General features: G+C 43.5%; 2 protein-coding genes across 2 annotated transcripts; one reads left to right on the top strand and one right to left on the bottom strand.

Annotated features, from left to right (window-relative positions):
* Positions 1–2,092: 2,092 nt before the first annotated feature.
* Positions 2,093–11,588, bottom strand: itk (IL2 inducible T cell kinase). Its single transcript, XM_049029401.1, has 17 exons — positions 10,930–11,588; positions 9,812–9,916; positions 9,153–9,234; positions 8,842–8,967; positions 8,487–8,524; positions 8,216–8,367; positions 8,020–8,085; positions 7,863–7,917; positions 7,232–7,311; positions 6,096–6,238; positions 5,819–5,893; positions 5,508–5,676; positions 4,922–5,138; positions 3,551–3,615; positions 3,353–3,471; positions 3,047–3,204; positions 2,093–2,484 (listed from the first exon to the last, which is right to left on the bottom strand). The coding sequence occupies exons 1-17, from the start codon at positions 11,203–11,205 to the stop codon at positions 2,419–2,421; spliced, it is 1,992 nt and encodes a 663-aa protein (XP_048885358.1). The 5' UTR covers positions 11,206–11,588; the 3' UTR covers positions 2,093–2,418.
* Positions 11,589–11,722: 134 nt separating this feature from the next.
* Positions 11,723–13,398, top strand: med7 (mediator complex subunit 7). Its single transcript, XM_049028688.1, has 2 exons — positions 11,723–11,874; positions 12,450–13,398. The coding sequence occupies exon 2, from the start codon at positions 12,459–12,461 to the stop codon at positions 13,164–13,166; it is 708 nt and encodes a 235-aa protein (XP_048884645.1). The 5' UTR covers positions 11,723–11,874; positions 12,450–12,458; the 3' UTR covers positions 13,167–13,398.
* Positions 13,399–14,242: the final 844 nt, after the last annotated feature.

Raw genomic sequence — 14,242 nt, 5'->3', positions numbered from 1 at the left:
CTTTCTGTGTTAGGCTTTAAACATGTATTTAGGGGTTAAAAAAGAAATTTTTGCTTTATCTTTTGAGATATATATATATTTTTTTTCTTTCTTTTTTTTTCTTGTGAAATACAATGATTGCTTTAAAACACGTATGGACGGATGGATGGATGGATGGATGGACGTATGGACGGATGGATGATGGATGGGCACACAGACTTTTAGCAAACTGCACTGGTAAATAAAACATTTTTGTATCTCCTCTACAAATTTTGTAATTCAATTTTGTTATTTGTGTAAACTGCATTATCATCCATCCATCTTTTATGTTTTGTGGAATAGCCACCAGTTCTTGAAGTGGGAAAACTGGTGCTGATATTATTGTTTTTTCTGTTATTCAGTACGACTAGACATTGAAAGGTGCAGTATTCTCCTTGTTATTCAGTACCAGGTTCCAGTACTCCCCTTGTTAGTCAGTACCAGGTGCCAGTACTCCCTTTGTTAGTCAGTAGCGGGTGCTGGTACTCCCCTTGTTAGTCAGTACCAGGTGCCAATACTCCCCTTGTTAGTCAGTACCAGGTGCCGGTACTCCCCTTTTTAGTCAGTAGCAGATGCTGGTACTCCCCTTGTTATTCAGTACCAGGTGCCAGTACTCCCCTTGTTAGTCAGTAGCAGGTGCCAATACTCCCCTTGTTAGTCAATAGCGGGTGCCAGTACTCCCCTTGTTAGTCAATAGCGGGTGCCGGTACTCCCCTTGTTAGTCAGTAGCGGGTGCTGGTACTCCCCTTGTTATTCAGTACCGGGTGCCGGTACTCCCCTTGTTAGTCAGTAGTGGGTGCCAGTACTCCCCTTGTTAGTCAGCAGCAGGTGCTGGTACTCCCCTTGTTATTCAGTACCGGGTGCTAATACTCCCCTTGTTAGTCAGTACCAGGTGCCAGTACTCCCTTTGTTAGTCAGTACCAGGTGCCGGTACTCCCCTTGTTAGTCAGTAGCGGGTGCTGGTACTCCCCTTGTTAGTTAGTACCGGGTATTGATACTCCCCATTTCATTCAGTACCAGGTTCCAGTACTCCCCTTGTTAGTCAGTACCAGGTGCCGGTACTCCCCTTTTTAGTCAGTAGCGGATGCTGGTACTCCCCTTGTTAGTCAGTACCAGGTGCCAATACTCCCCTTGTTAGTCAGTAGCGGGTGCTGGTACTCCCCTTGTTAGTCAGTACCAGATGCCAATACTCCCCTTGTTAGTCAGTACCAGGTGCCAGTACTCCCCTTGTTAGTCAATAGCGGGTATTGACACTCCTCATTTCATTCAGTACCAGGAGCCAGTACTCCCCTTGTTAGTTAGTACCGGGTGTTGATACTCCCCATTTCATTCAGTACCAGGTGCCAGTACTCCCCTTGTTATTCAGTACCAGGTTCTGGTAGTCTCCTTGTTAGTCAGCACTGTGTGCCGATACTCCCCTTATTAGTCAGTAGCGGGTGCTGGTACCCCCCACGTTATTCAATACTGGGTGCTAGTATTCCCCTTGTTATGCAGTGCTGGGTGCCAGTACTCCCCTTGTTAGTCAGTACTGGGTATCGGTATTCCCCTTGTTAGCCAGTACTGGGTGCTGGTACTGCAGCATTCCTCTGTGTCTGGGGCAGCATCCTAGACTCCCTATAAATACAGTGTTTTTATGTGAGTTTCTGAAAAGCCACGGGTGAAGCATGCGTACAGAATTTCCAGTGATTTCCTTTGATTTGTATCTACGTAACATCAGATAGTAAGTAACCAGTCTCAGCAAGATGGTAGCAACTGCAGCAAGTAACTGCAGTGTAGATGAATGAGAGAAACCTTTGGGAAAACGAGCCAAAAGCATGTAGCTTCATGCGTGGGGAGATTTCTTTGGGATCCTACTCAAACTGATCATGTAAGTGCAATCAGTGAATATCTCATAATAACCCACACTATTCATTTTTTCCTGTCAAAGAATTTAAAGTTAGAAGGAATGCATGATGGGACATTTGAGAATTAAAACTTCACCTGAAGTAAGAACGAATTTAAACAGGTAGTACAAGGGCTCAGTGCGCCCCCTGGAGGAGGTGAATAGCAAAAGTGGATCTGAAAAGACAATATCTTTCTAACGTGATTAGAATTTATTAAAGAATATTAAAGAAAAAAGATCACCATAATGCACCAATTATGTCTTCCATAATTACAATTTATAATCCTGAATAATAAATATTGCACAGATAACCAGGATAATCTAACAGAGAGGGCTTATAATACCAGGTTGTCTGGAACACAGCTCACTTTCCACATTGGCTAATAAACAGGCATGTACAATATAATACATTTTTTTCATGAAATGATAAAAAAATAAAAATAAATACAAGCTAAATATATTAGTATAATCTGTTTCTATGACATGTGGAGAGCTGTGTGAATAGATGGAGCCTCTTCTCAGTGCTCGGCCAGGATGGCCAGCTCGTGGTACAGTATCGTGAAAGAAGGCCGATCTTCGGGTTTCTGCAGAGACAAACCAGAGGAAGATGTGCTTCCACAGAGCATGTGGCCACAGCGCGTTGGGTCATCGGCCTCTGCTTCCTCTATTAACTATGTCTCACGTGTACATACATCATGCGAAGTAATTGGGCTGATCCAGTCTAGCAGAGGTGTACAAAACAAAAAACCTAAACTAAAGCACTGAAGCAGTAGGTATATGGTGTGTTAAGGGTGCCACTAGAGATTTAGGAGGGGGGGGGGGGGTCATACCATATTGGGCCCACGATTCAGACCAATCCAATTATGTTTCAGTTTTATGAGGACCCATGTCACTCACGGTCCCCTAAGTTGCCCCCCCCTTTATGGCGTCCCTGCAGTGTGTAAATAAATCTGTCATTACTGAGACGGTCCAGCTTCTCTGTGTTCTGCAACCAGCATAAACTGGGTGTCACTATTAAAGTGCATTTATTATACCAGTGACTGTTTAAATGTCCCAGTCTTCGGTCTGCCTGCCAGAGGAAAGGTGTGTGCAGGGAACATGCTGGAAAGGCGTCCGTGCGTCACTTCATGCTGTGGGGGAGCTCACCTCTTTCCAGCTCCACTCCATGAGCTGGAAGACAGCCTCTGGGGCCAAGCGAGGCTTCAGCAGCCGTAGGCCCAGCTTCAGGCCCTCCACCACCTCGCCGTTGGAACGGTTCTCGTACGGGATGCGGCCCTCATTGTATACCTCCCACATCAGCACGCCTGCGGGAGACAGCAGAGGCCGTGGGCTCCGGCCCCAGACGGGTCCCTAGCCCCAGGCGGGTCCCCAGACGGGTCCCGTGGCGCGATTGCCCGAAACACAACATAATACATAAACACAGAAAACAAAAAGGCAGAGAGTAACCCTTACCAAAAGACCAAACGTCAGACTTGCTGCTAAACTTGGAGTAGTGGATGACCTCCGGAGCGGACCACTTCACAGGGAATTTGGACCCCAGGGAGCTTGTGTACTGGTCATCAAGAACAAACCTGCCACACGTGACATTAAATTCTAACAACTCACATTTCAGAAGAAAAAAAGACACAAAAGAATGCCAGTCAGACCTACCTGGTCATACCAAAGTCAGAGACTTTCACAACCTGATTCTCGGACACCAGACAGTTTCGGGCAGCCTGAAAAAGATGTCAGTCTTTCAGAAACTCATACTCCACGATGAATTACACCAGAACGAGGAACCGCAGGCCAGCTGCTCCGCTCTGATCTGCCAAAAAGACCTGAACTAAATCCAAATATAGGACCAATCAAAAAACGAAAAAGGGAAACTTCTGCCCATCTAAAACTGGACCTTCCTTGTCATTACAACTTCGCACCGGCTGCCCCCGACTTACAACCGCTCTGTTGCAACAGACTGCGCACGTATCAAAATGGATACGTTGGAATTGGTATATACAGTGCAGTGTCAACCTTTGACATGAAACAGCTCCCCAGGCTTCAAAAAAGCTATTATGTTATGTATGATATATAATAATTTTGCAGTAAAAAAGTCTTTAACCTAACTGAAATTACACGAGAAACCAAAAGTCTGAGTCTCCCAGTCATTACTAACTCATACAGTACTGCTCCTCCTTCTATCACATTCTATCACATGCTGTCTTCCTGTCAGGTTGGGGGGTCTTGGTGGCAGTCTGGGATGGGGACGTGTGTCCCAATACCAACCTTTCTTCTTAAGGCCCCCCAACCGATACTATATACTGTACCGCTGGCAGACTCCTCATAGATTTTTTTGGACATTTTTGTACAAAATTCTGTAGTTTCTCTTATCATTCACATGGCGTACAGCGTGAACTAGATGGGATTTAATATGTTTTTTTTATTTTGGTCATATGTGTAAGTGGTCGTAAGTCACATAGACTGCAAGTTGGAGACTATATTTTGGGTTTCAGTTTATTGCTTCTTGATTGTTTTACTTATATGTACTGATTATTTCTAATATGATATATATTTTTGTAAACAAATGAATGAAGTAATGATTTTTTGTTATAAAACCAATAGATTTGAAATATTTTTATTGAATTAAGCAAGTGTCCCAAGACTTTCTTTGAGCATAGTGTGTGTGTATATATGTATTTTTTAAAGTAGTCCTCCATAGTAACTATAACACAGAATAATACACTGCTTTCTATGATCATTGTGTGTGTGTGTGTGTGTGTGTGTGTGTGTGTGTGTGTGTGTGTGTGTATTTTATGTATATATATATGTCACAATCACATAGAATAACATTCACACTGCCAATCATCATTTGTATAATTCCCACGGAAGGGCAAGTAAATTGCTGAAGATAGCAGTCTACTGAAATGAGCTTTTTTCATAAGGAAGCCGATTTAGTTGCTTGATTGTTACTCCAATGTGAGTGTCAAAACTGAGGCATTTTCAGCAGTGCAGTACAAGGTGGGCCTGGGGAGGCTGCCGGCTCCTCACCAGGTCACGGTGGATGAAGTTGCTGCTCTCCAGGTAGGCCATCCCCTCGCACACGTCCAAGCACATTCCCAGCAGAGCCTCTGGGGCCACACAGCCCCTGTTCCCCCGCAGGAAGTCCGATAGGCAGCCGTTCTCCATGAACTCGAACAGCAGGTACATGGGACTCTGCTGGGTGCACACCCCATATAGCTGCACCAGTTTGGGATGGGACAGCCTCCTGGGGGGGAGGGGGACAGGGTGTAGGTCTAACGCTGTCGCTGGGCCTCTTTGAGGATACCTGCAGCCCAGTGCTTCCTAGGTGGAGTCACACTTCCGCACGTAGTGAGAGAATAACGGCATTCCATAATCACCCTGGTATCCGGCAAGCTGCCGTCAGAATCCTGAGCACATCGGTGAGTCACACACAGCCAGAGTGAGCCAACGGGTCACACTTAGATACCCATATGCACCATCTGTCAGCTCAGCCCCCACAGGGGACACGTCCCGCCAAGCCCAAGCATGGATAATCCCGCCAAGCCGCAAAGGTCGGGGGAACAGCACAGTGCACGTGGCAGTGTAGGCCGCAGAGCCCTCCCAGGCTACTCACGTCATGACCTGCGCCTCCTCTCTGAATTCCTCCTCCGACATGGCACCCTCACGCACCATCTTCACTGCCACCTTCACCTGCCGCCAGTAGCCCAACATCACCAAGCCAAACTGGCCGCTTCCCACCTCCTCCGCCAGTGTCAGCTCCCTGGGGTCCACCTCCCACATATCTGGAGGTGGTGGAGGAAGCGGAGATGGAGCCAGACTTGCAACGTAAAGGGGAATAACAAAGGCTTCTCACACCCCTAACAGTGACGGTCCAGGCCTGAGCCGCCAGCAAGCCGTCTCTACCAGACAGCGGAGAGCGCTCACCTGAGGAGAAGCCTGCAGTGACAGGGGCACTCTCTCTGCCAGTGGACACGGAGTGTCTCAGTCTGGTGATCAGGCCTGCGTGACCCAGAAAACATATATGGCGGTCAACTCGTTAACCACGGTATCTCAGCATTAAGTGACACATCAAAGCCAAACTGAAAAGCAAATGTTTACGACATTCACAATCTAACGTAGAATCTCTGTCACTCCCCAAGACTAAACTTTAAGCTATTGGTGCAGAGAGATGTAAGCGATCAGCAGAGACGTGGTCTCTAACCTGCAGCATTGTGCTGGTGATAATTGATGAGCTCGGGGATCGTGCTGAAGAGGTACTTCTCTGCCAGGTAGAACTTGACTTCGTCTGTGAACTTCTCCCTGATCTGATAATGCTTGACTCTAGGATTGTTCTCCCCATTGGAGCTGTGTGGGAGCATATGGACAGTCAGTAAATCATGGGGCACTGACCTGCAAAAGCTACCAGAGTAATGTAAGTTTTTTTGGTTCATTGTGAGGGCTCTCAGCGCAGTGCACAGCCTGAGAGCGCAGAGCCCAGTGTGAGAGCGCTGATCCCAGCCTGATAGCATAGAACCCAGTCTGAGAGCGCTGAGCCCAGCCTGAAGGCATAGAACCCAGTCTGAGAGCATAGAATCCAGCCTGAGAGAACTGAGCACAGCCTGAGAGCATAGAACCCAGCCTGATAGCATAGAACCCAGTCTGAGAGCGCCGAGCACAGCCTGAGAGCATAGAACCCAGTCTGAGAGCATAGAACCCAGTCTGAGAGCGCTGAGCACAGCCTGATAGCATAGAACCCAGCCTGAGAGCGCGGAGCCCAGCCTGAGAGCGCGGAGCCCAGCCTGAGAGCGCGGAGCCCAGCCTGAGAGCGCGGAGCCCAGCCTAATAGCATAGAGCCCAGCCTAATAGCATAGAGCCCAGCCTAATAGCATAGGGCCTAGTATGATAGCATAGAGCCCAGCCTGAGAGCCATGATCGACCAGGGCTCTGGGTTTGATATAAATCTATAGCTATTAAATTTAAGTGCCAAGAGAATCATTATAGAATTTATTACTGGTAGATGTGGCGAGTGTGAATTTGACCTCCAGTCATAAATTACTGTAAGACATCAGATGACACACAGATAAATTCAATGACAGCGCATGACAGATGCACAGCAAAGATAATAAATAGTGGGTGTGATGGAGATTCGGTAAGAGCAGTCATCGAGAGAGCAGCACTGGTGAGCCAGTTCATGCAGTTGGATTAAATGCTCTAATCTAATGAGACACTATAACTCTCTAATACATGTTATGTTCGCGGTAACAGACATTTCTCACACACTGACACAGTGGGACAGTTACTCCAGTAGCTATAATCCTCTAATACATGTTATGCATTTAGAACCAGAAAATGTGTTACCCTGGAGCTTTAGTCAACAGCGAGACTGTGTACACCCCCTCACGCCTGGAGTCCCGCACCATAAAAGCGCCTTCCTTGTCCTGGATGCAAAACAATAATAAATTTAAGAAAATATTAAACATATTATATGTATATACACACACACACACACACACACACACACACACACACATATATATACGTCAACATCCAAAACAATGCAGGGTGCTAAACTGCCAGAGACTAAAGGTGAAAATTCTGGAAACAGAAATTTTGATAGTAATACGAAATTTTACGAGTGTTTTATTTTTCTTTTCAGACATGACATTTTCAAAAAAAACATTAAGCGCTTTTGCTCACACTAAAGAAGCTCAGTCAGAGCTCACGCAACTGTGAAGAAGGAAACCTTTATGAAATTTTTTAAAAAGGTCTTGAGCTCGTCTGTTGCTACAGGAAATCGGTGATGTGGTTTTCTCCACGTTCTCTGCCTGTGCACATGCTGCAAATGCGGCCATGCAGTGCGGAAAGCTGCAAAGCCCACTCTGCAGTGACACACCTCGAGGATGATGCATTCAAAGGTGCTGCTTTTATTAACAGGATGAGTCAAACAAACCCATAGAAACTTAAACTGAAATTAAAATCAGTACAGTACCTCCTTGAATAACAGCTCTTCAGCTTTGGATCTGGTTATATTTTTGTTGTACCATCTACAAGAGGATAGAAAGTTTCCCAATAAACAGATATCACCCGTCACTTATCAGTGATGGTAAAATAGTCACAGCAATATACTAACTACAGACGTAACTCACTCGTACTGCCCTAGGCTCTCAGCCGATTTCTCGGTGACGTAAGCACTGGGCACCATGCCAATCTTCCTGTGAACAAATGAGTGTGTTTGTGGTGTGTCAGGGCTCATAGCAAGAATCAAGCAGACAAACTGAGAGCATCGGTCCATCTCCCGCAGAGAAATCCAGCAGGACTGCAGTTGCGGTCAGCAGACTTTACCCATTCTTGTCTTGGACAGTCCACCAGTTGACATCAGAGGAATCAATGACAATGTACTCTTCATATTTGTGGAGGGCAAGGTCCTGCTCCCCAGTGGGGATAAAATTGTGCAGGGCGACCAGCACAGTCTCGCACGGGTCCGAAAATCGGCGCTGAAAGAGAGGTGAGGGTCCAGAGTTATCTACTAGGTTATCTGTCAGACAGATAATCAACATTATGTTTTACATTTTAAAAAGACTAGGCCTGCTTTAATGGAATCCTTAAACATTACCTTGAAATCCGGAGTCGGGGGAAGAGGTTTCTTTGAAGCTGCGTAACACAACAATCCATTTTTCAGCTTTAAAATTAAATTTTACATTAACTGACGTTCAAACCCACATCTGGTAACACACACGAATTCCTAGACAAGTCACAAATGTTCATACATCATATCTACAGCTGGTCACATATTATTCATGAAACTGGCAGGTGTTTGCAAAAGCAGATTAATTAAAATGTCAGTATTTTCACTGCACACTGGAACCATATAAAGATAAAATATATTATTCCCAGAAGGACTTGGTATGTAAAGAACTTGGAAGGACTGTGTCGCCTGAAGCGCTCGCATCGTTTGAAAAAGTGCGTACCATTTCCATCGGGATCATACTCTACGCAACCTCGGGCCATTTTCTCGTTTTGCTGACAACATCTCCATTTCCCCTCCGCCCAAAAATTTGGATGATACATTTGGACTAAAGTATTACTCCTTGTTCCTAAGAGAAAAACATTTTAAAATATGAAAACACGGAAACAACCGAGCAATTAACAGACTCGTTTACATATAAATACATATGCATGTTGCACAATAAAGAAGCACCTATTAGAAGGTGAAAATGGATACCAGTACGAGCTACATTTACTCGGCTGCTATCGGTAAAGTAGTGTAAGGGCTCCTTACTGTCCTTTAAGGTCTTCACCCATCTTAGCCGACAGTCATTATCCGGGGCGAATACATACAGGTAGTAGCTGTCGTGAACAATCTGGAAAATTTCCCACATTTTGACATGAAACATTTAATTTGACACAAACCTTTAAGACAAAATGCAATGGGTGCTCTAATTAATATATCAGGGAATGCAATATAATGGCGAGAGACAAGAATACTGTAAGTATGCTGCAGTATAATAGACCAGCAAATATACGCACAAACACACACACACAGGCTGGACACCTTCAATTCCCTTCTAACACCCTAATAATTTGCATGCATCTCCTAACAATCACCCGAGTTTCAAAAAGGCTATAAGATTTTTCAGCGAGTCAAAAATACAGGCTGGGATTACGCGTGTGAGGCATGCCGAGGGAAAGCTATGTCCCTGTAACTGGGAACAATACTGCTGGTCATAGTGATTCCCTATGCACAAGCCAGCTTCAATGTCTGATATACAATATGGGTTTTTTGGAGAAATCAGATGGGTGTGGTCTCAGTGTTGAATGATCACACAACAGGTTTAGGTCAAGCTACTTTATATGCAAGACCCATGGATGCGCACCTTGGCATTTTGACCATGAACAAAGAGACCAGAGAGGCAGGCTTCAGCATGGCAGGGATCTCACCTGAAATGGGTATTTATACTTGCATGGTATCGCCATTTCACTGCGCACAATCTCAACGCATTTGATGTGGGACAGCTCAATGCACCCTTTCAGGTTTAGCTTTTTCTTTGAGGAGAGACAGAAAACATTATTTACTTTGTTGTGCATATGATAAAATACATATAAAGATATATGTAATAATGCATTTACAGGGCTCCCAAAAAATAAAACACATTATACAGACACTCTGCCGCAAACTCTGGTACCATCATTTCTTCTAAAAACAAAGGTTAAAATTCCTACAATCCCAGGTCCAATTTAATTATGGCATCCAATCAAAAAAACATGAAGACTGGATCAAAAGGCCTCCTCTGCAACAACAGCTTAAGCAGCCTTGGAATTCAAAGCTCCACACGGGTAAGAAACCACTTAGTCACAGAAGAAGCATGAGAAATAGAAATAGCATTATGGCTATTACATAGCATACTGTATTGTTTTAATGGATATTATTAGCTAGTAAAATCCTATTCTGGAAATTTCACATGAAACCTGATGAAGGTACTGTACTGATTTCTACACATTTAGTAGCAGATTGATGGTTTTTGGATATGGACTTAAATATGGGAATCGCAACTGCATCTTACCTCAGCCAAGGGTAAGCCAACTGCCAACTGCTAAGACTTTCTGACAGTTTTGTATCTCCAATTAACCAAGTCAAAATTTATTTAACTTTTATTTTTTAAGTTATTTTTAATGCTGAAACTGCAACATGCAACACAGTAATTAGCTGTCTAGTGAGTTTATTAATTAATTTCTTTAATCAGGACCCTTACCAAGAAAAGCAACTTAAGATAGATAGTTGGATGGACATATTTCTTTAGCAATCAGAATATGCATTTTAAAAACTATATGGCAAGGTAACAAATCATCAAAACTTTGCATCAAGATCTTTGCTACTTAATTCTGAAAAAAATATTCCCGTTGTACCCCAAGCCACTAGTTTTCCACGATAATTTAACACATTTATGTACACAATACAAAACACAATTATACCAGAAATGTAAATTTCATACTCATTTTTAGTTTTACTGATACACTGCTGGAACATTTTAATTAATTTTGTTTAACAATGTACATACCCCATGGCGGTATTCAAAGTAGCTTAGATCTTCTGCTCTCAAAACAAAATATCTCTCCTTGTAATTACAAGGCGATGTTCTTCGCTTCTGCTGAGATTTCTTAATGAAAAACTGCTCCAGAATGACCTGCGAGCTCATGTTTAACAAGGCGATCACTCGCCCGATCCGCCTTACTATAATGAAGAGGCGCCTGTCAATCGTCCTATAAACAAAGTGGGACAGGACTGGTGTGCGGCAGCTTCCGGCATGAGACTGTAGGTGAACCACATCCTTCATTTCAACCTCTTTGAAAGATCATGTTTGTTTCTCATGTGAATGATTTCAGTTGAACTTCACAATATTTTTTAAATAAGAACCATTGATTGATCATTTTACCAGTTATGAGCGAACTTTTTATATTAAGATACTGTTATTTACGTCTCATCGCAGTAACACATAACATAAAGGCAAGATATCTTGATGTTATCCTGATATTACGCAACTCTGCGCAGGTGCCATCTAGCAACTTGTGCCATATTAAACCGCTTTCTTTCGAAATGCAACATTTCGGCGTTAGGGTGTGCTGTATGATCCAAACTGCACGATAATAACAAACTCGGTGCTATGAAAAACCATCCACCTCAAATAAATCATAACTTGGCAACGACAATTAACTTTGTGACAAATCAATCTATAAAACCTTCAAAAGAGTATGTTTTCACTTTAGCCAATCGAATTTCACAATGTTGGCACCAAGCTGACGAATCACCACGCAGAGTGATTAGTCTAACGACAGAATTAGCCAATAGGAGATTGCGAGAGTTATCGCTTTCATCCAATGACACGATCGATGAAGATAACGTGAAAAGGGGGAAATAACATGGACGGCGTCGCATATTGCAGTTATTAAAACGTTATGTCGCACAACTAGTTGGTTGGTTTTTGTGTTAGAAAGCGATCGCAAAGGTATGTATGCTTGCACTGAAAATGTATTGTTTTTTTTTCTTTAGTTAAAATTACGTGTCCCTGCCAGAATATTATCCTACGTTTCAAGCGTAGTTAGCAAATCGACTTAGCTACTTTGGCGTTTTTTGTTAGCAGGTATAGTTAGCCTTTGTTCTTAATACTACTATGACAATAATAAGGAGGAAAGTCTAGCATATAGTGTAACTTAATTGCTAGTTGGCTGACCAAGTGCAGCGCCGTGTATATAGACACTAGCGGCTATGTCACTGCTTAACTTACCTATTGTGTGCACCAGTTCCTTTAAACGCAGGATGTGATTGAATTGGTTTCTGAAACTACTTAAAAAGCTATACAGATGCTCGGAGAAAAAGATTCTTAACTGGACCTGTAAGAGGGCATCTAAATAAGCAACAGTATAGGAATCGAAAGTAATTAGCATTACTTACAACAAGTAACGTAATAAAAGCCCAGTGTTTGTAATCTAACATTGAACAACTGTGTGGTATATACCACTCAAATGTGAATGTTGCTTATATAGGGAAAGTAAAGCAATTGCGTTAACTTTGTGTCCTCAGCATTCCACCATGGGTGAACCGCAGCAGGTGAGCGCTCTGCCGCTACCGCCTATGCAGTACATCAAGGAATACACTGATGACAACGTGCGGAAAGGCCTGGCGCCCAAGCCTCCACCACCTGTCCGTGATAAGTACACCATGTTTGGAAACGAGTTTCAGTGCGATGAACTCATCATCAGACCTTTAGAGAGCCAGGGCATCGAACGCCTGCATCCCATGCAATTTGATCACAAGAAGGAGCTTAAGAAGCTCAACATGTCTATCCTGGTCAATTTCCTTGACTTATTAAGCATCCTGATCAAAAGCCCAGGTAGCATCAAGCGTGAAGAGAAGCTGGAGGACCTGAAGCTGCTTTTCGTGCACATGCACCACCTGATAAATGAGTACCGACCACACCAGGCACGCGAAACGTTGCGTGTCATGATGGAGGTGCAGAAGAGGCAGCGTCTGGAGACAGCTGAACGTTTCCAGAAGCATCTGGAGCGTGTGGTGGAGATGATCCAGAGCTGCCTAGCCTCGCTGCCTGATGACCTCCCTCAGCTCGAGGAGTCAACCTTGGCCGGAATGGGAGGTGCTATGGCTGGTGGGGCCCCCAGGCTGAAGCCTGAGCCCATCGAAATGGGGGGTCAGATGGACAGGGGCACAATGGCTGCCAAAAGGGATAAAGTTCGGGACAAGGATGCAGCCATGTGTAGCGTCATTGACGAGATGACCTGATTCGTACATCCACTCTCAACTTGCTGTCCTGCCTGTGTGGTTTTCCATAAAATGAGCTGGATTCCATGATAAATGGAAAGAGAATGGAAAATAAGTTATTTTTGCTTTCGTAGTCCACCTCAATTCCTTGAATTAGTTTTCAAGAAAATGGAAACCTTCTGAACTCTTTTTTTTTTTTTTTTTTTGGAAAGAACTGACATTGTGTAAACTTCAATAAATTTTAATGAAGTAATGTGTGTCTGTTTTGTGGATGCATGTTTGAGATGTTATAGAAATCCAGTTTTAAGAAAAGTTATATTAATGGTACTGTTCTTAGTAACTATAATCCAATCTCTAGCCTTTCATTTCTATGTAAAACAATTTTAAAATTGCCTTCAGTTGATTGGTTATCTTAACACTAATAATTTCCATGAAATATTTCAGTCTGGCTTTCAGGTGTGGCACAGCACTGAAACAACTCTTCCCAAATTGCTAAATGACTTAAGGTTAAATGGAGACTTGGGTGACCTCTCCATTCTTCCTGCTATAGATCTCAGTACTGTCTTTGTCACTATAGACCATGAGATTCTGCTGAACCGGCTGAATGGAAAAAAAGTTAACAGGCCACTATATTTTTAAACATCTGCTTTGTTAAATCCTGGTTTATCAGGTGGCCTTCAAAAGGAATGGAAAACATTGAGTGCAAGTGTGAAGTGCACTGTGAGGACAATATGTATCTGGTCCCTAGAAGTAGGACTGAAGTGCCATAATGCAAGGAAGAAGCCATTCACTAATGAGAAACAGGGAAGAACCAGGCTGCAGTTTGCAAAAGAAAATACATATAATTCAGACACACCCATAAATTGAGTCCTGAGTGAAAACAAAAACTTGTGCTGTAGTCTCAATTTTTTCCACAGCTGTATATCCATCTCTAACTCCTGATGTTCATGGTTCTATCCACTACCTGCTTAAATGCATAGATGACATAAACTCATGGGTCTTGAGTGGTAATGAGGTACAGATGAAATAATAGCAACATTCTCTGTCCGACTCCCCCAACTTGCTCTCTGTAAATGAGGGATGTGAAGGGCACCCAC

The sequence above is a fragment of the Brienomyrus brachyistius genome, chromosome 10 (genome assembly GCF_023856365.1).
Source record: "Brienomyrus brachyistius isolate T26 chromosome 10, BBRACH_0.4, whole genome shotgun sequence".
NCBI lineage: Eukaryota > Metazoa > Chordata > Actinopteri > Osteoglossiformes > Mormyridae > Brienomyrus > Brienomyrus brachyistius.
This window is presented reverse-complemented; position numbering and strand designations above follow the sequence as displayed.

Excerpts from the sequence above, each read along its gene's own strand:
- itk (XM_049029401.1), bottom strand. The coding sequence starts at position 11,205 with ATGAAGGATGTGGTTCACCTACAGTCTCATGCCGGAAGCTGCCGCACA. Across the intron at positions 5,894-6,095 it reads TCACCAGCACAATGCTGCAG|GCCTGATCACCAGACTGAGA; the intron begins GTTAGAGACCAC and ends TGGGTCACGCAG. Across the intron at positions 5,677-5,818 it reads CACTGCAGGCTTCTCCTCAG|ATATGTGGGAGGTGGACCCC; the intron begins GTGAGCGCTCTC and ends CACCACCTCCAG.
- med7 (XM_049028688.1), top strand. The coding sequence starts at position 12,459 with ATGGGTGAACCGCAGCAGGTGAGCGCTCTGCCGCTACCGCCTATGCAG.